This window comes from Rhinolophus hipposideros (assembly GCF_964194185.1).
Source record: "Rhinolophus hipposideros genome assembly, chromosome: 10".
Taxonomy (NCBI): domain Eukaryota; kingdom Metazoa; phylum Chordata; class Mammalia; order Chiroptera; family Rhinolophidae; genus Rhinolophus; species Rhinolophus hipposideros.
In genome coordinates, this window is record NC_138056.1 from 85374763 (window position 1) to 85394406 (window position 19644).

The following is a 19644-nucleotide window of genomic DNA, read 5'->3' on the forward strand; positions in this document are numbered from 1 at the left end:
CGCGCACACACACACGCACGGGCCCGCGCATGCACACACACACGCACACACACGCACGCACACACACGCACGCACACACACACGCACACACGCGCACACACACACGCGCCCGCGCACGCACGCACACACGCACACACACGCACGCACACTCACGCGCACACACACACGCGCCCGCGCACGCACGCACGCACACACGCACACACGCACACACACGCGCACACACACACGCGCCCGCGCACACACACACGCACACGCACACGCGCACACACACACACACACACGCACACAGGCTACCCGCACCATTTTCACTCGCTCGCACTGGGGGCCGCAGGGTCGGGAGGGTAAGTTGGCCGGAGCCGAGCCCGCCCCGCGCCCGTATCCCCCCAGCAGCCGGCTCCGCGCCCCGCACGCGCTCCCGGGCGCAGCGGCCTCGGGGGCGGGACGTGTCGAGGCCCCGCCCCGCGGACGTCGGCCTCGCGACGCGCGGGTGGAGCCGGCAGCCCGTCTTCAGTCACGGTCCGCTCGGCCGGCGTCGGCTCCGGCTCGGTCTCCGGCTCCGGAGGATGCGGCGCGCCCAGGATGGTGCCGCGCCCGCTCGTGCTGCTGGCCGCGCTGCTCAGCCTGCGCCTCGGCCCCGGCGCGCACGGTAAGGAGCGCGGCCCGGCCCTCTCCGCGCGGGGCCGCCGGGGCTTTGCGGGGCCAGAGCCGCCTCCCACAGCGGCATCCCCGCATCAAAGTTCTGGGCCCCACCGGGAGCCTGACCCTCCGCGGAGAAGGTCACCCATCATCTCCCCTCTTCCTGAATGTCCTCATCATGGCTTAGCCTGGGTTTCCACCCGCTGTGGCAGTGGACGAAGCTGAGATTGCTTGGAGGGGTGCGGGGTGTAGGTAGAGAAGTTAAATGACCCTCTTCCCCAGCTCATCGCCCGCCCACCTCCCGACGAGACATAAATCTATCGCTGGCTTTTTTTGTTGTTCCAGTTTAAAGGATGGGACTGCTTGTCCCTCTGGGGAATTGCTTCCCCGTCTGACTTAACTTCCCTCGGCCCTCCAGCCAGCCCACTTCTGCCCTGTGCATTTCCCCTCCTCCCAGCTCTTTTCCTCCACTACACCCTCCACGCCCATGCCCTGCCTCAGCCCTGTTCCTTCTTTAGCCCCTAATGCACTCCCACTGCTACCTGCCTTCTTTCTCCCTATTCCTACCCCTTCGCTCAGTCTCCTAACCCAGCCAGCTATCTTGGAAAGTTTCTGCAACTGGGAACAGTAAACCCTGAAGAGAGAGAATGAAAGGGCCGGGAGGAGGAAGGACCAAGAACAGAGGCAGGTCCAGCAGGGACTGAAACTTCTTCCACTCTCCAAAATACAAATAAACATGCAGTCAGCCATTCACATGACTGAGAGCTGAGTTGGGGACGGGCAGCCCAACACCACAAAGACCCACTGCATTTTTCACTTTCCATTTAATGCTTTGAAATCAAGACGCAGACTTGAAGATCAAAGACAGTATAAGAAAGCAAGGGACAGGGACAGATGTACTTTCTAAGTGAACATGACAGTCAGAAAAAAGAAGCATTATTAGAGAGATGGTAAGAAGTTCGAGAACAAGGGAAGCCTGAGAGAGTAGCCGATAGACGAGAGACATTAAGGGACCAACGAAGACAGAAGAGGAACTGCGGGTGGGTGTTAGCCTCGACCTATTTCATTGCACGTGACAGGAAAGACTCTTAACATGAGTGTATTTGCACTCTTACATATGAGAGAACAGCTTCAGCAAGGTTCAATAATTTGCCCACAGCACACAGGCAAGTGTTAGTTTGAGGCTCCAGAAGTTGGCATTTCCCATGGCGAGTGGTGTGTGTTGGGAGGGAGGGGAACACAGGAGATGGAGATGGCACTGGTATTTATCATCTCACCTTGGAGCCAAGCATACTGGCTCTTTGTAGAAATGTCCTCAGCCCAGTCTAGAACCAGAACTGCTTCATTTTGTCTCTTCTCACGCAGCCTGAGCTGGGCATGTGACTATAAGTAAAGCCCTTCTACAAGCTGGGGAATAGAATGGGGCAAGCGCTCAGCTTGGGGTCGCCCAGGAGATTTGTGAAGAAAAACAGGCAGACACCAACAAGCAGGATACCCAAAGAACCCAAAGAACTCCAGAGAGGGGGCCTTGGGCTGGAGCCAGGAAAGGGGCCAGGTGTGGGAATTGGGGGCAGGCCTTGGGATGGGGCTGGAGCAGGGACAGGGTTTGGGCAGAGGCCGGGACTAGCTTATCGCAGAGCTCATTGTGGACATACCTTCGCCGTCACCCCCTGCCTCCTAACTGGGAGACATCAGACTCAGCCTGGCTCTTCTCAGCCACCACTTCTGCTTCTGATCACAGACTGCACAGGACAGTGATTTAAGGACACAGCACAAGCTCTGGAAACACACACATCTGGATTCAAGGCCCCACTCTTCCCCTAACTAGCCCCATTGGCCTTGGGCAAGTCACTTAACCTCTCTGATTCTTCATTTCTTCTCCGGTAAAATTGGGGCAATAAATGCCTGTCATGTGGGGCTGTTATGATAATTAAATGAGACAATATATGTAAAGTACTCAGCAGAGCACTCACATGAATAAGGTGTTCAATGAATAGGAATTGTTAGAATGCCTGCCACCATCACCATCATCATCTTTACCCCTGGGGGTGGGCTCTGCCAGCTCTGATACTGACACACTTCTTTTCCCTAGGGACAGAACTTCCCAGACCTCCATCTGTGTGGTTTGAAGCAGAATTTTTCCACCACATCCTCCACTGGACGCCCATCCCGAATCAGTCTGAAAGTACCTACTATGAAGTGGAGCTCCTGGTGTAAGGAAAAGGGAGGATGGAGGAAAGAGGGAGGTAACAGAGGGAGTGGCTGAGTCCATCCCCTTCTACTGCCCTGGCACAGGAAGATACCTGCCTTGTTACTGAAGTGACACAGGAAGGACCCTGTCACATATCCATCAGTTGACAAGTACTAATTAAGTCTCATATGTGCTGAGCAGTGTGCTGGGAGCTCTGTGGTGAGAAAAACCACAGTTTTTCCAATAACATGGAAAACCACAAGATTTTTCCATGTTATTGGAAAAACAGGAAAAGCACCCATAATGTGGTTGGAAAACAAGGAAACCCTAACACCTGCAGATATAGTTGGGAGAAGGGAGAAATTATACTGTGTTGCAGGGAGGAGCAAGTCTTCCTGGAAGAGTTGGGATTTGAGCTACTCATATTTCAATCTAAGAGCCTTCTAGACCACAGAAAAATTGGTACAGGGTCCAGAACCAAGGCAGATCCCTTACAGTTCAATGCCCAGGACTAGAGAAATACCCTGAGGGCCGTACAATCACGGGAGCTTTCCTCCCTGGCCTCTTGTTTCCCTCTGAAAGGAGACAGGTTTGAACACAAGTGCCTCTCCCATTGTCCCCCTGCTATCTCCCCAGTTACGGAATGGAGCCCTGGAAATCCATCCCCAGCTGTAGCCAGAGCCTGATGCTGTCCTGTGATCTCACCATGGTGACCCTAGACCTATACCACAACCAAGGTTACCGAGCCAAAGTCCGGGCCGTGGACGGAAACCAGCACTCCAACTGGACCAGCACCAGCACCCGCTTCTCCAGGGATGAAGGTGCTTTTCCTGCCCTGGGCCTACAACATGGCCAGAAGCTCTGGTCTAGCACTTTTCTCTCTGTTCCCATAGCTTGTCATGACAGCCTGGCTTTCTGGCCAGGGACCTAGTTGCTCAAAAAAGCCTGAGTCAGGACTTTAGAGAAGGCTTAGATGAAAATAGTCAAGTTTTTCAAGATTTAAAAGGGAACTGGAGTTGTTTATTGTACAGAAGTCTTGGGGTAAGGGCCAGCTGAGTCACAAGGCCCTTGTAGCAGGCATGAGTACTTGGAGGGTTTTGGGAGAGGAATCGAATCCATAAGCACTCAGCATAGGGTAGCAAGCAGCAGGCAGAATTGGAACAGCCCCTACCCCTTAAAAGATGAACTGCCAGGGGTCAGGGTAGAAGGCTTTGAAGCAGACAGGTGTTACTGAGAAAAAGTTGGGAGTCTCTCTCTGCAGAGATAGGAGAAAAGAATAAGCCCCAAACTCAAAGGGGTTCTTCCACTGTGCAGGGTGGGACCCACTGTGCTCTCTGCGTGTGATGAGGCTGCTCGGTGGAATTCAGTCAGAACTGGTCTAGGAGGGTCTAGGTCGCTAGCTCCCAAATACCTGCCTGCAGGCCAGTGCTCCAGCTGGGTGCAGAACCATTACTTGTAGAGTGTGTTTAAAACACTGTGTTTCCAGGGCCCAGCTTTAAAAATTCAGATTCACTGTGTCTTGAGTAGGCCCCGGGCATCTGTATTTTTAATGTGCTCCCCAGGAAGTCCTAATATTCTGCTAGTTTTGGAAACCTGTGGCCCAGGTTTTAGGGTGAGTAAAGCTTGACCCTTGGGGCCAGGCATGGGGTGTGTGGGGAGCTGGGGGGGTGCCCAGGCGCTCCCCAGCCTGCAGGCCTTATGGTTTTGCCTCCCTGCTCAGTCAATCTGACAGTTGGCAGTGTGAAGCTAGAGATGCACAACGGCGTCGTCCTTGGAAAGATCCAGCCCCCGAGGCCCAAGATGGCCCCTGAAGGCAGCACATACGAAAGCATCTTCCCACACTTCCGGGAGTATGAGATTGCGATTCGAAAGGTGCCAGGACACTATAAGGTATGGGATTCCTCAAGGCCACAGGACCTGGGCTACCCCACTTCCCTGCCACCTGAGCTGGAAGCACCTTTTGTGCACTGCTGGGGAGCGTGCTGACAGAGTATAGGGCGGTCGTAGAGGCAGGGAAGGCAGTTTAGATGATCTTCGCCCTCAAACCGGTGCTCCTGACGGGGCAGGGAAGACACTGCCTACTAGGTGTCAGGCGCCACAGGAGATGCTTTGTAACGATTGTTTCCTATCACTATTGATGGTGGATACTTTATTCCATTTTATAGATGAGAAATGAGGCTCCAAGGAACTATGTAATTATCCAAGGACACTCCCTTAAATGGGAGATCTGGAATCTGCAAAACCCATCCTCTTTCCTTTCCACCACGGTAGATTCCAGCCCTTTCTGGGGTGGTTCTTAGCATCTATAAAATACTTCTACTCTTTTAATACAGAACGAATCATGGTAATCACAGGGATCTTGGGCTGTGCTGATAACACAGGGTTTGTTATCTTAGGTAAAGAACACTGATCATTGGCCTGGATCATTTCTATAGGCCCTTCCAGCTCCCAGTTTTCATATGTCATGAAACAAGGATATTTTGTTTATTGCTGTCATTGTTTTCATTTCAGTTCTCAAACAAGAAGGTAACACATGAAAACTTCAGCTTCCCAGCCCCTGGAGATCTGGGAGAGTTCTGTGTCAAGGTGAAACCGTCTGTGGGCACCCTAGCGAATAAGGGGATATGGTCTGAGGAGGAGTGCATCGTGCTCTCCCAGCAGTGTGAGTTTGTCAGGCTGCTGTCCCAACGGGGGGAGGCAGGAAGGGCCTCACACAATTTGAAAAGCTGCCGATGCCAGGCATGGTGCCAGGCACTCTCACGCATAGCTCCCTATCCTCACCCCGCCCTGGGAGAGAGCTCCTGCTGTCCCTATTTTAGAGAGAAGGGAAGTGAGGCTCAGTGCGTATAAGCTACTTCCTAGAGCATGGTGGCAGAGCCACGTCTCCTGATTCTGTGGGTGCTTCAGTTTGAGCACCGCTGTGCTTACCAGGAACCCCCCAGGCCACCCTCAGTCAGCTGTGGTACTTCCTGTTTGTTACAGCCCTCTGCTGTCCCCTCTTAGAACTGGGGGCATGAAGGGCATTCTCCTTACCTCCCTCCCCCTCAGAGGAAGCAGAACTGAGCTGACTCCTTACCACAGCTGCTCAAGTCAACAATACTGTGCCAGGCTCTCGGCTAAGCACTGGGAAGGGGAGGGGACAGGGCATTCAGGGTGTGAAGGCCATGGTCCTGCCCTGAGGATCACACTGTCTGGCTGAGGGCACAGGGTGTGCCCAGAGGAAGCTGTTACTGGCAACTTGGGACAACGTATGTCAAATGCCCAGTGAATCACGCCATTAGTCAGCATACCTGGGGTGCCCAGTGCAGTGGGAACAGGGTCCAGCAAAGACCCAAGTTGAGTCCTTACATTTCTACAGTATACTTCAGTTCGTGAAGGACACTAACAAGCTCACTGTCACTTAAGCAGAGTAAGGCACCATCTGTGTGCCCAGCAACCTTCAGAGCTTTTTCTACGTTCACTCTGATATAAGAACTAGCTTTGTACAGAGGTCTGGGTTCCAATCCCCACTTTACCACTTATGAAGTGTATGTCCTTGGGCAGTTACTTACCCTCTCTGGACCTCAGGATCCTAAACCATACAAATGGAGGTGACAATAGCGTTTCCCTCCTAAGATTATCCTAAGGATCAGATGACATAAGTAAAGGACTTGATAAATGGCAGGTGCTGTGTGCATCACAACGGTATCATGTGGTAAGTGCCATTCTTCCCCTTTTATAGATGAGGAAACTGAGGCTCAGAGAGGCTGAGTAATCTGTTCACAGCCTCACAGCTAGTAGGTGGTGCAGCTGGGATTTGAGCCCAGGTCTGGCTGCCAAAGCCTCTGTCCTTACCTGCTGTACCATCCTGACTCGCTGCTCCATGTGCTGTGCCGTGAGTGCAGAGAGCCAGCAGCTCTGGCCTTCATCAAGCCAGGAGGCACCTTGGTCAAGCACGGTGGCAAAGCCCAGTGCCGAGAATGTTGCCTTCTAGTGGCCCAGGAAATCCTTCAGGGCCAAGGTAGGGATTCCCAAGAACACGCCTAGAGTTATGGTCTAGAGGTAGCCTGGGGCGATGGGAGTCACCAGGACCACTGACTGAGCGGCTCCAGGAGTGGCCGTGGGATCCCCGGGGCCTGCCCCTCCGTGCCCCGTGATGTCCATCTACAAATGCGTCTCTCTGGGCTTACAGACTTCACCATGACCCACCTCAGCGTCTTCTTCATCTTTGTCCTGCTGCTCTGTGGACCCCTGGCCTCCCTCCTGACCCTCCAGCTGTACATGCGGCCCCGGAAGAAGCTGCCCACTGTTCTGGTAAGTCTCACAGGGAGGCCACTGTCCCTCCACACCAGGACCCCAGGAGACAGGTGCTCGCTCACAGACATTCCCTTCCCTTCGCCCTGACATTATCAGGAGGCACCTTCGTTAAGCATGGTGGCAAAGCCCAGTGCCGAGAATGTTGCCTTCTAGTGGCCCAGATATCTACTGAGTAGTCCCAAACCCCGCCCAACATCATTTTGTTACTATTTACTAATAATTGGCCATGGACCAGCCCCTGTGCGTTAGTACCTCTGAGGCAGGTACATTTATTATCCTCATTTTACAAGTGAGGAAACTGAGGCTTAGAGTGATTGTTACACGTGCAGGGTCACACAGCCAGGAGGAAGAGTCAGGAGGGAGCCAGTCTTTTCCCACCCCTAATGCTGGTGGTGAGCGCTTTGGAAGAGGGAGAACGAAGGGCTGGAAGTGCCAGCCCGTAGGCTGCCCTCAGAGTGGGAGCACAGAGGAGAGAGGTGAGGTTAGAGAGGAGGGTTCGTGGAGGAAACCAGGCTCTCTGACCCCTCCCCAAGTGTCTCCTCTTACTGCACAATGCTGACAAAGGCTGCACTCATGGTAACCTAGCCTCCAAAGCTCAACTTGCAGCACTGAGCAGCATTTCCAAACCTCGGCCTGTGTCTGGTCTGGGATTCAGGCTGCTCCAAAGGTTACCTGCCACATCCCCCTCAACTGGCTTACAGATGGAAGTGGACCCTCCAGAGGGATCCCAGGGTCTCTGGAGAAAAACAAAGAGAGAGACAAAGACCCTCTGAAATTATTTTGAGTAAGAACTCTAGGAGATCGGGAGGCAGGGAGAGAAGAGGGGTGGGACTACCTGGCGCAACTAGAATCTTTGTCCAGGCAAAATGAACTGTGTTCCTAACTGCAGGGCCCTGGGTAGAGACATATGACAAGGAGACTGGGAATGGGCAGCCCCTACAGCCTTAGGGGCTTATAAACATGCTTCCTCATGTCTAGCTGAAGTGTGTAGCTCATTGTTCTTTCTCTGTGCTGTGTGGCGATTCAGGCCCACAAAAGTGTACATTGCCTGTTTGACAGATACTTTGAGCATATTCTACGTGCAGGGCCCAGAGCTGGAATGGGTGGTATAGAGATGAACGCACCATGGGGCCTGCTGTCAGGATGGATAACTAGAGAGCGGAGGGGTGGGGGAAGGTGGTCCTGGTACACTGGATGGGAGACCCTTAGGCAGCAATCAAGAAAAGCATGTAGGCAAAGAGTAAACATGCTGGCAATTGAGCTACAGTTGCTGAGCACCTACGACTTGCTGATCAGTGTGACCCTGGCTCCCAAGGGGCTGGATTACAGCCCGGTGGGCAGCCAGAATAGAAACCGGTTACTTTAATGCTAACCATGAAATAGACATAGATGCAACAATGCCAAAGGAGATGCCAGGCAACCTCTGGTTCCCGGTTTCTTCTGTTCGTTTGGATCAAAACTGAGCTGTCCTTGAGAGTTTTTTCCTCCTCAAGACAGATACAGCCCAATTCCTTCATCTCATGATCATGGTCATTGTTAACTTTATGAATAACTTATAGTGCACAGAGCACTTTCACATTCCTTACCTTCTTCTCATTCATTAGCTGTTTTGATCTGATCTTTCAACAGTATATTAAGGTAAATATTAGTGGACAAGTGGGGATGTCAAATTAGCTCAGTTACATGCAAATTCCAGGTTTGTTCTTTACTGCTGTGTGACTTTGGGCAAATCACTTAACTTCTTTGAGGTTTAGTTTTCCTCCTCTAAGAAATGGAGATAATCACACTTCCTCAGAGAATTATTGGAGAGTAAAATTCAATTCACCAAATATTTATTGAGTACTTTCTATGTGCCAGACACTGTTATAAGCGCTTTACATGCATGAACTACAACAGGAGGAGGGAGGTGCTGTCATTGTTTCCATTTTACAGGTGAGGAACTAAAACACAGAAGAGATAAATAATTTGGCCAAAGTGACACAGCTGTTGAGAGGCAGAGCTGGGCTATGAACCCGTGAAGTCTGACTAGAATACATATCCTTAATTGCCAAACCATGTACTATTAATAGGAATTCAGCCAATAAGAGTTGCATTAGAGTCGTCATATACAAAAGGAATGAGGACAAGTGTGCCACAGTGAGGCAGTAAGTCAGTCAGTAAACCCTGTCAACACCTACTATGTGCCAGCTCAGTTTTAGCTTTGGGAACAGAATGGCGAACAAAACTAGATAGCAACTGCCCTCAAGGAATTTATATTCTTTTGTGGGCTGGGGAATAATTGGTGTGTATATGTTCGTGTTGGGGGGCAGCATGAAAACAAATTAAAAAATAATTCCACGAACTAAGTGCTAGGAATAAACTAAGTTAATATGGAGACAGTCTGGAGCACTGCTTTAGTTACCCTGTTTCCCCAAAAATAAGACCTAGCCGGACCATCAGCTCTAATGCGTCTTTTGGAGCAAAAATGAATATAAGACCTGGTATATTATATTATGTTATACCTGGTCTTATAGTAAAATAAGATCGGGTCTTATATTCATTTTTGCTCCAAAAGATGCATTAGAGCTGATGGTCCGGCTAGGTCTTATTTTTGGGGAAACAGGGTAGGGTAATCAGGCATCTGAGCTGAGAGCTGAATGAGGAGGACACAGCCGTACAAAGCACTGACAGAAGAGTATTTCAACCAGAAAAAAAGAACATGTGCAAAGGCCCTGGGACAGCACTGTACGGATGTGTTCCAGGACAGGAAGAACACTAGTGTGGCTGGGACAGAAAGGCCAGCATTCGGTGATTTCCTGGGGTGCTCAGCAGCTGATATCCTCCTCAGTGGCTAGTTCTGTGTTAGTTCCACTGCCCCACACTACAGCCATCCTGTGTTTGTGCAAGTTACAACTCAAGGAATAGAGAAATTAATTTGGTGTCTCAGATCCAGCATTTTAAAAAATGAAATGGATGGGACGGGACGGGACGGGACGGGATATCACATTACACAGGTAGTGGTAAGTATTATTTTGTTATACTGGTTTCAGTTATTTACATCTGAGTTATATATTTATGGGCCAATTATATACAGGTTATTATGTAACACATTTCTTATTTCGGGTCTTAGTCAAAAGAGTTTGAAACCTACTTCTAGATCTAGATGGGTCCAGTCTTCTCTCAAGTTTGAAAAGCACAGCCCCTGAGAACATTTACCACTGTCTGCAGGCTCCCATTCTACCTGTCGTTCCATCTGTGCTCTGCAAATACAGGCTTCTTATGAATCTGCCCTGAGCCAAACTGAGAATTGCATTAGGTGGGAAACTCGATTCCAAAATGAAGCAAAAAGAACAAGTAGCTGTGTACTCCAGGCTCTGGAGTCCCCTTCTTTGGAACAGTACCTCCTTGAGCTCCCCTCCTGGACCCTTGGCCTCCCCTGGCAATACTGGGGTGGGTTCCTACAGGTGACCCTCAGCCTCACCCACTCTGCCCTTTCCTCTCCAGGTCTTCAAGAAGCCTAGTCCCTTCAGCCTCATCAACCAGCTTCCCAGCTCAGACACCCAAGACACCATCCATCCCCTTGATGAAGAGGCCTTCCCCAAGGTGTCCCCAGAGCTGAGGAACTCAGAGCTGCATGGCAGCACGGACAGTGGCTTTGGCAGTGCCAAGCCATCCCTGCAGACTGAAGAGCCCCAGTTCCTCCTCCCTATCCCCCACCCCCAGGCTGGGGTGACTCTGGGAAAGGGGACACCCTTGGAGCTGGAGAGCAGCTGCAGTAGTGGCAGCAGCAACAGCACAGACAGTGGGATCTGTTTGCAGGAGCCGAGCCTGAGTCTCCGTACAGGGCCCAACTGGGAGCAGCAGGTGGGGAGCAATAGCCGGGGCCAGGATGACAGTGGCATTGGCCTCGTCCAAAACTCTGAGATGCAGCCTGGGGATGTACAGGGTGGCTCAGCCTTAGGCCATGTCAGTCCCCTAGAACCTGAAGTGACTGAGGAGGAAGACCGAGCCATGGCAGCCTTCCAGGGCTATCTGAAACAGACTAGAGACACAGAGGAGAAGGCTGCCAAGGCAGGTTGCCTGGAGGAAGAGTCCTCCTCAACAGATGGCCTTGGCCCCCAATTCAGGACATGCCTGGATGCTGAAGAGGGCAGGCCTCCACCAGCCCTGGCCAAAGGCTATTTGAAACAGGATCCTCCAGAAACGACTCTCGACCCCTCAGGGGCCCCAACTGGACAGTGGAACCAACCAACTGAAGAATGGCCACTCCTGAGCTTGACCAGTGGTGGTGACCTAGGAATATCTGACTGGAGCTTTGCCCGTGATCTTGCCCCTCTGGACTGTGTGGCAGCCCCAGGCAGTCTTCTAGGCAGCTTTGACTCAGACCTGGTCACCCTGCCACTGATCTCCAGTCTGCACTCGAATGAGTGACTCAAGCTAAGGGGTGACTTTATATTCAGCCTGGTCTTGCTGGAATAGGAGGAGGAGTCCCAGAGGTCAGAAGTGAAACATGATGCCAGTCTGAGCACTTTTCTGCAAGCCCAGTGAGGCCAACCATGGCCAGGCCCAGCAGGGCTGGCTAAGGTACCCGAGCAGGAGGAGGCCATCTCACTAAAGTAGCATGAGTGTGTGGGTAGCCTATTCTGTAGACAGGGCCCTGCAGATTCTGGCAGAGCTGAGAAGGACAGCACAGAGACTTCCTCCCTCCTCAAGACTCTTCCTGTGTGATAAGGATTATTTGCTTAGGGGAATCGTGGGGTTTTCTGGAGTTATGGTGAAGCCACCAAGCTGAAGTCAGCTCAGACTCAGATTCCTCCTTGAAGCCTCCATCTTGTTGGAGGCTGGGAGGATGCAGGCCTCAGGGCCGCACAGCAGGGGCCATTTCTAGGGGGGAAAAGAGAGAGCAGAGACGAAGTTTGATCTCTGGGATGGTCACATGGAGAAGCTCCCCCATGGCAGGCCTCCCAGGCAGGGAGCTTGTCATGGAAGATCTTAAAGCGTGTTCTGCCTTGGTCAGCCAGTCAGTCAACCATTGTAATGGAGCCACAGGAGGACGAAAGGAGCTGAGACCAAGAAGGGGGCTTCTGGCTTAGAACCCATCCCTCTGGGGATGTCTTGTGTCCATATGCAGACATCTCCCTCTTTCCAGCAAATGGAGTGGCATTCCCCCTCAGGTACTTGCGGTGGCCAAGCCACTCACTGTCTCCACCCTCCTGCCCCACCATTTGTTGACAGTACCAGAGAAACCACGGTTGTTTGTATTGGTCAGAACTCAGCCTTCCAGGCAGCCTCTGGGTTTGAGCACCAGTTTGTCTGCCCCGGAGAGTCGAGGCTGGGACCTACACTTGAGTTTGCTGCTGACGTTTAGCTACAGACCCACAGGACAAGACACTGGGCCGGGATCCCTGCTCTCTCTGTGTTCAGCTGCGTGACCTTAGGCCAGCCACTTCTCAGAGGGCCGTAGTTACCCCATCTGTGAAATAAGGGACCCTCTATGCTGGGTGATAGCCAAGTTGACCTCTGGGGTGATATTTCCAACCGTGTTTGATCCTGGGCTGGGAGGAATTGGACGCGGAACTCATGTCTGCACAGAGCTAGCTTCTTTCACATGCCAAGGGCTCACAGACAAGCAGAAACCCATGGCATCATGCTAAGAGAACTGGACACTGGGTTCAGAAAGGGGCAGGCGTGGACCTGGCTTCCCCACAGTCAGTTTGGAGTCTAATTCAAAGCTGGTTTACAGTCCCCGGGCAAGGAGCTGAGAGGAATGACAGGCCATGGCTATATACTCCCTCAGTCATCCCATGGCCCTGCATACAGAATGCCCTGTATGTTGGCATTCTGCAAACATACATTCTGGACCTGGGAATCCAGCCAGAATTCTTCCACTCTGCCAAGAAGCTCTAAGTCCCAGCCTGGTAACAACTCCCTCTGGAAACTTAGGCTTGAAGGAGGATTCCTCAGGGTTCCCTTGGAGGGTTTATTTATTTATTTTGTTCTTTTATTTATTGAAGAGGCAGGATAGTACAGTAAAAGAATTCTGAGTATTTCAAAAGCCTAGCAGTTCTAGTTCGGATTCTGCTCTTTCGAGCTGTGTGACCTTGGGAAAGTCACTTGTCCTCATCTATTTCCTCATCTGTAAAACTAGAAAACAATGACTGACTTGTTTCACTCCTAGGGATGTGAGGTTCCACTGAGGGAGTGGATATGAATGCCTTGAACACAAAGATTTGTAAATGAGTGATGTATTTTTTTTATTCCAATAAATTGTCAGGACCACAGGAATCCTGTGAAACCAGTCAGATTTCTGATGACAGTGGCTGGTGGAGGACTCAAGTTGCTGATAATTGAGGATGATAATGAATGTGTGATGTCTCTTTAAAGACTGAGGAGTCGGGTTCAAATCATATAGACTCAGGTACAAGTCTTCATGCTAACATTTATTGTCTATGATCTTGGGCAAATTACTGATTCTTTCTAATTTCAAGTTTCCTCATCCATAAGCTGGAAATAATAATTCCTCATGGGGATATCATGCAGTTTAAATGAGATCGCATAAAGAATTTCACACAGTGCCAGGCACACAGTGGTCCGTGCATAAATAGCTGTCATTGACTGTAAGGGACATGGACAATTTTTCTTGGACACAGGTGAACCATGAAAGAGATAATGAAAGTGTATGTAGTGAAAGCATGTGAAAGGAATGGAACATAAGGTAAAGATGTACATAAAGAGCATGTAATGTAATGAAAGATCATGAAAATGCATGTAAATGAAAGTATATGCAAGCAGTTCTTTCAGAAGACTTGAGAAGGAAACAGTGGAAAACTTAACACAATGTTTTGGGTGTAAATTCTGACAACTTGGAAGGAAGACCCTGGTAGCCCCTCCCTTCCAGGAAGACAGCAAAGTAGACCTTCCTGGAGCCCTGCCACCTGCTCCCTGGACCTGGCGGTGCGTCCACGGGTGCTTCTCATAAGTGCGGAAGCGCTCATTCTCTTCTGAAAGCAGCCTGCTCCTTCCACGAAAAGCCACACGTGTGTGGGTTTGAATGTCTCCCCAAGTCCAGCGCAGCGGGTGAAGCAAACCCAGGGCTCACGGCCTGAGTCTGGTGCCCTTTGCTCTTTGTCCCAGCTTGGAGCCTTGAGGAGGTGACCGAGGACACCTTGTCTCTTCCCCTGTATCATCGCCAACGATACTTCCTCTCCCGCTTTCACTCTGAGAAAATAACCAGTTCTGGGGAAGCGCTGATCCTATCACCTTCAGAGAACTTGACTAATATCATAGCATTTGGGACCTGCTCAGACTTTTGCCCCGGAGGCCTCCTGTCAGATTGGTAACAGGTATGAGGTGGTTCACTTTCTCCTGGAAATGAGTGGTGGAGATGGCTTCTGCCTCAAGGAGAAAGCCCCTGAGGCAAGTTGGATGAAGACTGGCTGCGAGGTGAGTATAAAGATTCAGAGAATAAATAAGCATCAAATTCAGGGAACCAGGGCCAGTGTGGTTGGAAGAGAGGAAACACGGAGCAGCTGGAAGGAGAGAAGGGAGTCCGAGGACGTGAGCTCTGACTGCAGGCTGTGCCTGCTTCCCTTCCGTAGAATGAGGGGAGTTTGTGCTGGGTCTCCCCTGCTTTTAAGCTCCTCTCAAACTGCCCAGGACAGCCAGGATTGGGGGTGAAATTGAGAGAGTTCTTCCAAACAGTGGGCAGTGAGACACTTCCAGGCTTCTCGGGAATTTGAATTAAAGTCCCCAACAGAAAGCCCCCACTTGTTCTTAAACTGAATAACTTCCTTCGAGGGCTTTTCCATGCTGGAGCATGTGTGATTCTGCACTTCTATGAGCTAACGGAACTTCCTCTTAGTAAGGAGAGAGGGGAAATGGATCAACATTGACTGAAGAGAAAACTCTATTGAACTGTGTTTTCCCAACTTTGTAAATAGCTGTAGTCAAAGAATCTGCCCTGTCTTCCCCCCAAATGTCTATCACTCCCTATCCACCCCAGTGTACGCACTATCACAGAATACACACAATCTCTGGGAATGGTGGGTCACACAACAGAGCTCACACCGATCTGCTGGTGGAGGTTCTCTGAGTCCTGCACAGCAGAGAAAGGGGCGCTGTGGGCTGGGCCCACCTGGGGCAGCACCCTGGTAACCGTGTGAGGCAGCTTCAAGCAGTTAGGACTGATGTTATCACGCCTTATGGTAGAGGACACTAAGCAGTGGGAGGCATGACTCATCTATGTCCTGTCATACTCCTGAGTTTGGGGTTCTTTTAAAGCAAATCCACAATTTAAAATTAAATGTATTTTTATTAATGACCCCTTCCTCACTAAAAGCTTGATCTTAACTTCACCTAGCTTCCATAAACATTCAAAGCCAGGTGGTGGGGGGCGCGGGGGGCAATAAATACTCTGACAAGGAAGCGTTGGGTCAGCTGACATTAAGTGTTTTAAAAGATAACGTTGGAATGAGTCAGAAGGGACTCATTGAGAACTGGTTGAAGGCATTTCTTGTATTCATTTCTTCAAGAAATACATTATTAAGCACCTACTATCTGCCAGACATGGTGTACAGTTCTAGGTCCAGAGTGGTAAAAGGAGCACAGATTCATGGAGGGAACCATCTGGTTATGAAATTAAACATCAAGCTAATAAACAGAGTAAAAAATATATTATGACGGTCAGTGATAAGTGTCACGAGAGAAACTAACACTCCATACAGGGACGGAGGCGGGAGGCAATGTGAAAGAGAAAACCATAGACGCAAAGTGGCACACCTGTGCTAAAGTCCAGGCTACCAAACCTGGATGTAATACCTGACCTAATTGCTGCTTCAGCTTCTCCCAAAACATAGTCAGTCTGGAATTTTCTGGTCAAGTACCAGAAAGGTAATCTGTCATGTGGGCTCTCTCCATCCCTACCCCCCAGAGAAAGAGGCAATCCGCATGATAAAAACCCTTCCCCCCAAGAGATGTCCTGATCTAAAGTACAATCTTTTCTTTTCTTTTGTTAATAGCTCCCTTGCCCTATGCTTCTTCTATAAAAACCTTCCATTTCGTACAACTCTCAGACCACCCTTTTAGTTGCTAGATGGGATGCTGCCCAATTCACGAATTGCTTAATAAAGCCAATTACATCTTCAAATTTACTCAGTGGAATTTTGTTTTTTAATAGCAGAGAACCAAAGTAGAAAACTGTCTTAATCAGCTTGGCCTGCCGTAACAACGGGCTTAAACAGTAGAAATTCATTTCTCACAGTTCTGGAGTCTGGGCAGTGCAATATCAAGATGCCAGATGATTCAATTCTTGGTGAGGGCTCTCTTCCTGGCTTACAGATGGCCCCCTTCTCCCTTTGTCCTCACATAACAGAGGGAAGGAGTTAGGAAAGGGGGAAAGAGGGAGAGAGAGACAGTAGGGAAGAGAAAAGGAGAGGGAGATGGGAAAGAGAGAGCATGCCTGAGCCCCTGTACTCGAAGAGGGAGAGAGTGCACTCTGGCTCTCTTCTTACAAGGGCACTAATCCCACGTAGGACCCCACCCTTGTGATTCATCTAATCCTAATCACCTCCCAAAGGCCCCACCTCCTAATACCTTCACATTAGAGGTTAGGGCTTTAGCATATGAATTTGGTGGGAGACTTAAACATTCAGTTCATAACAGATGCTTAAACAATAATCCAATTAAATGACAACATTGAGCAGGGACAATGGGAATGAAGGGGAAAGTGACAAACATTTTGATGGGAGAATTGGCAAGATGCAAGGATAGCCTGGAGTGAAAGAAGCAGAAATTAGAGGTACTAATCATACACAAACATGGATGATGAGAGAAGTGAAATATGCACACGGAAGGGAGGCAGGTGTCAGGGTGGGGAGGAGAGGGAGGATAGTGATTTCTGGCTTTGACATGACAAGTCAGCCAAGGAAAATGTTCTCCAGCAGTTGGAAAGGCAGACCTGGAACTGAGTGAGGGCTCAGGGCTGGGGATTTGGATGTGAAAGCGTTTGTGCTCACCAGGACTTACCTGATGGGTGAGCCCATACTCTGAGTGTGGAGATAAGCACACAGGTGTGGGGAGGACGACCAAGTCCCCCTGCAGCCAATATGTGGTTAGAATTTTCAACTGATGACTTCTGCCTTCAGGGAAATCAGGCTATCATCCCTTTGCTCTTGTGCTGGGCACCTGTCCTGCAGACTCCAGCCAGGAGCCTCATTGGTGCCATGTCGTTCCTTAGACAATTGCAGCCCATTGTGAGGGTACACCGGAGGGTTTTCAGTAAGTCACTCTATCTGCAGAGATGGTAAGCTCTGGAGTGGGCATGGGTAGGCCCCCTGGTGCAGACTGGGACATGATGGGCAAAGGTCTGCGTACAGGGTGCCACACCTGTATACCTCGACCTGCACAGGGAAGGAGGGGTCAGTGGAGGTTAAGGCCTCATAATGGCCTAGAGAGAACAGTAACATCCTTCAGGATCTTGCTACCTGGTCACCCCAGCCCTGGCAATACTCCTTGTCCTCCACTTCCCCATACTCCCATCTATCTACCCTCTCAGAGTAGTTTCTCAAAGTATCACATGCCTCAGAATCACCTGGGGGTGCTTGTCTTCCTAAATTTCTCCCCAAGGCCCAGAAGTTCTGGATGCTAGTTCCCAGGGAATGTTCAGTAAACAAATTACAGATGATCAAGTTGCGAGTGAGTCCCACACACACACACGTTTGAGAGTCACTACTTCAGAGAGTAACTTGATGATTTGCTGCTTGTTCTATTAAACTCAACCCTTCACTCCCCACTGCCCCTATCTGCTGTCACCCAATCCATACCACTAAATGTCATCTGGAGGCCGATGGCTTCCAAACATCCCAGCAGAACTCCCGTGAACGCTACTGCCTCCTCAGCAGCAACCTTTGGATGTCTGGCAAGCATCTCAAAGTTATAATGTCGACAACAAAACTCTTGCTTCCTCACACATTCATTTGTCCCCCAGTCACCCCTACCTGAGTAAATTGTGCCAGCATTCACCCAGTTGTTCAGGACAAACACCAGGAGTCATCCCTTCACAACCCACATCTGATCCATCAGGTAGATCCTCCCAGCTCTACCTTCCAAACGTAGGGTGAATTCATCCACTTCTCACTACCCGCACGCTGTCATTCCAATCCAATCCATTATCATGTCTCACCTGGAGCCCTGTTCATCCCCGGCTGCCACTTCTGCTCGCTTAGTCTAATAGAGTGTAATTTATACAACATACTTACTCTAATAGTAGTAGCCAGCGTGATCTTTATAATATAGAACTTAGTCCTTTGCCGAAAGCCCCCTCCTTTGCTTTTGATCCAAATGAGAGGTAAAATTCAAATGAGTTCGTGTCTGTTGACTCCCCACACACCTCCGGCACTCTCCTCCTTGCCCACTCTGCTCCAAGCTCATTTCCACCTCAGCTCATTTGCTCTTCTTCTTTCCAGGTCTTCTTCTGAATTCCTTCCTCATTTTATGTAAGCGTCTTTTCAAATGGCGCCTCCTTGGAGAAGTCTCTGCTGACCACCTTGTCCGAGTATTTTCTCCATCTCCATTCCATCCCTGTCTAGCCCCAGCTTTTTTCCTTCAGAGCACTTATCATTACCTGAAATTATATGATCTATTTATGTGTTTATTTGCCCATAGTTTGTCTCTTCCAGTAAAACAAAAGGTCTGTGAAGGCAGGAACTTTATCTCTTTTGTTCACTCCTGCATTCCTACATCTTAGAGCATATAATAGACACTCAGTTTGTAGTTGTTGAATGAATAAATAGCAAGTAAATAATTGAATAAAGATAGACTTACAATATAAGGTGGTAAGTGTTGTCTCAGCCTAGATTTTTCCTCCAGAAGCAGAACCTGATTCAAGGACTTGTTGGCAGACAGTTTGTTTGAAAGATGACCACAGGGAGTAAGAGTGAGAGACCAGGAGAGGAGGAAAAGCCAAAACAAGGGTATGTCATCAAGCTAGTCATGCTGGGAGCAACTGGGCCTTGATCCCACTGGAATGCTCTTTGGAGCATCCAGAGGCCTCTTCCAATTGTCCCCTGAGCGGGCCAGGAGAAACTCTGATCCGTTAGCTCTTGAAGCCCACTGGCTGAGGCTCCCCCCAGAGGTGCCAAGCCCCTCACGCTCAGGCTGCTGATGTGCAGGAGGGGCGAGGGCAGAAAACAAGTGATGTGCAGTGGGTACTGGGCATGACGCCTGTCAGCACGAAGCCAGTGAGAGCCGCTTGGACCTGGCTGGAATCAGAGGTGAGGCTAAAGGGACGTGACGCAGGGCATCAGAGGACCTGTGGCACGGGTTATAACCGAGGTGTACACAGAGCTCTACAGGGGGCAGAGAAGGGGCCTTTGGCCCAGCAGAGGTGTTAAACACACGTGTGTTGGACTGAATTGAAAGGAGTAAAATATGTGATTTATTAGATTATACTAAATGGGGTTGGGAGAGTCTCCCCAAAATGAGAGATTATAAGCAAAGAGACAACACAAATAGCAGAAAAAGCACCTTGCAGCACAATGCAATGG

The 19644-nt window shown here is 50.1% G+C and overlaps 1 protein-coding gene across 3 annotated transcripts; it reads left to right on the forward strand.

Annotated features, from left to right (window-relative positions):
• Positions 1-189: 189 nt before the first annotated feature.
• On the forward strand, positions 190-13383 carry IL10RA (interleukin 10 receptor subunit alpha). Of its 3 annotated transcripts, none has more exons than XM_081063309.1 (7): positions 190-646; positions 2729-2849; positions 3464-3648; positions 4548-4717; positions 5339-5489; positions 6999-7120; positions 10607-13383. In XM_081063309.1, exons 1-7 carry the CDS (start codon positions 580-582, stop codon positions 11531-11533), a joined length of 1743 nt encoding a protein of 580 aa, XP_080919435.1. In that variant the 5' UTR covers positions 190-579; the 3' UTR covers positions 11534-13383. The 3 variants fall into 3 exon arrangements, with proteins under 3 accessions (XP_080919435.1, XP_080919436.1, XP_080919437.1); XM_081063310.1 differs by having other exon boundaries at positions 451-646; positions 2735-2849; XM_081063311.1 differs by lacking the exon at positions 190-646 and having other exon boundaries at positions 2756-2821.
• The last annotated feature ends 6261 nt before the right edge of the window (positions 13384-19644 follow it).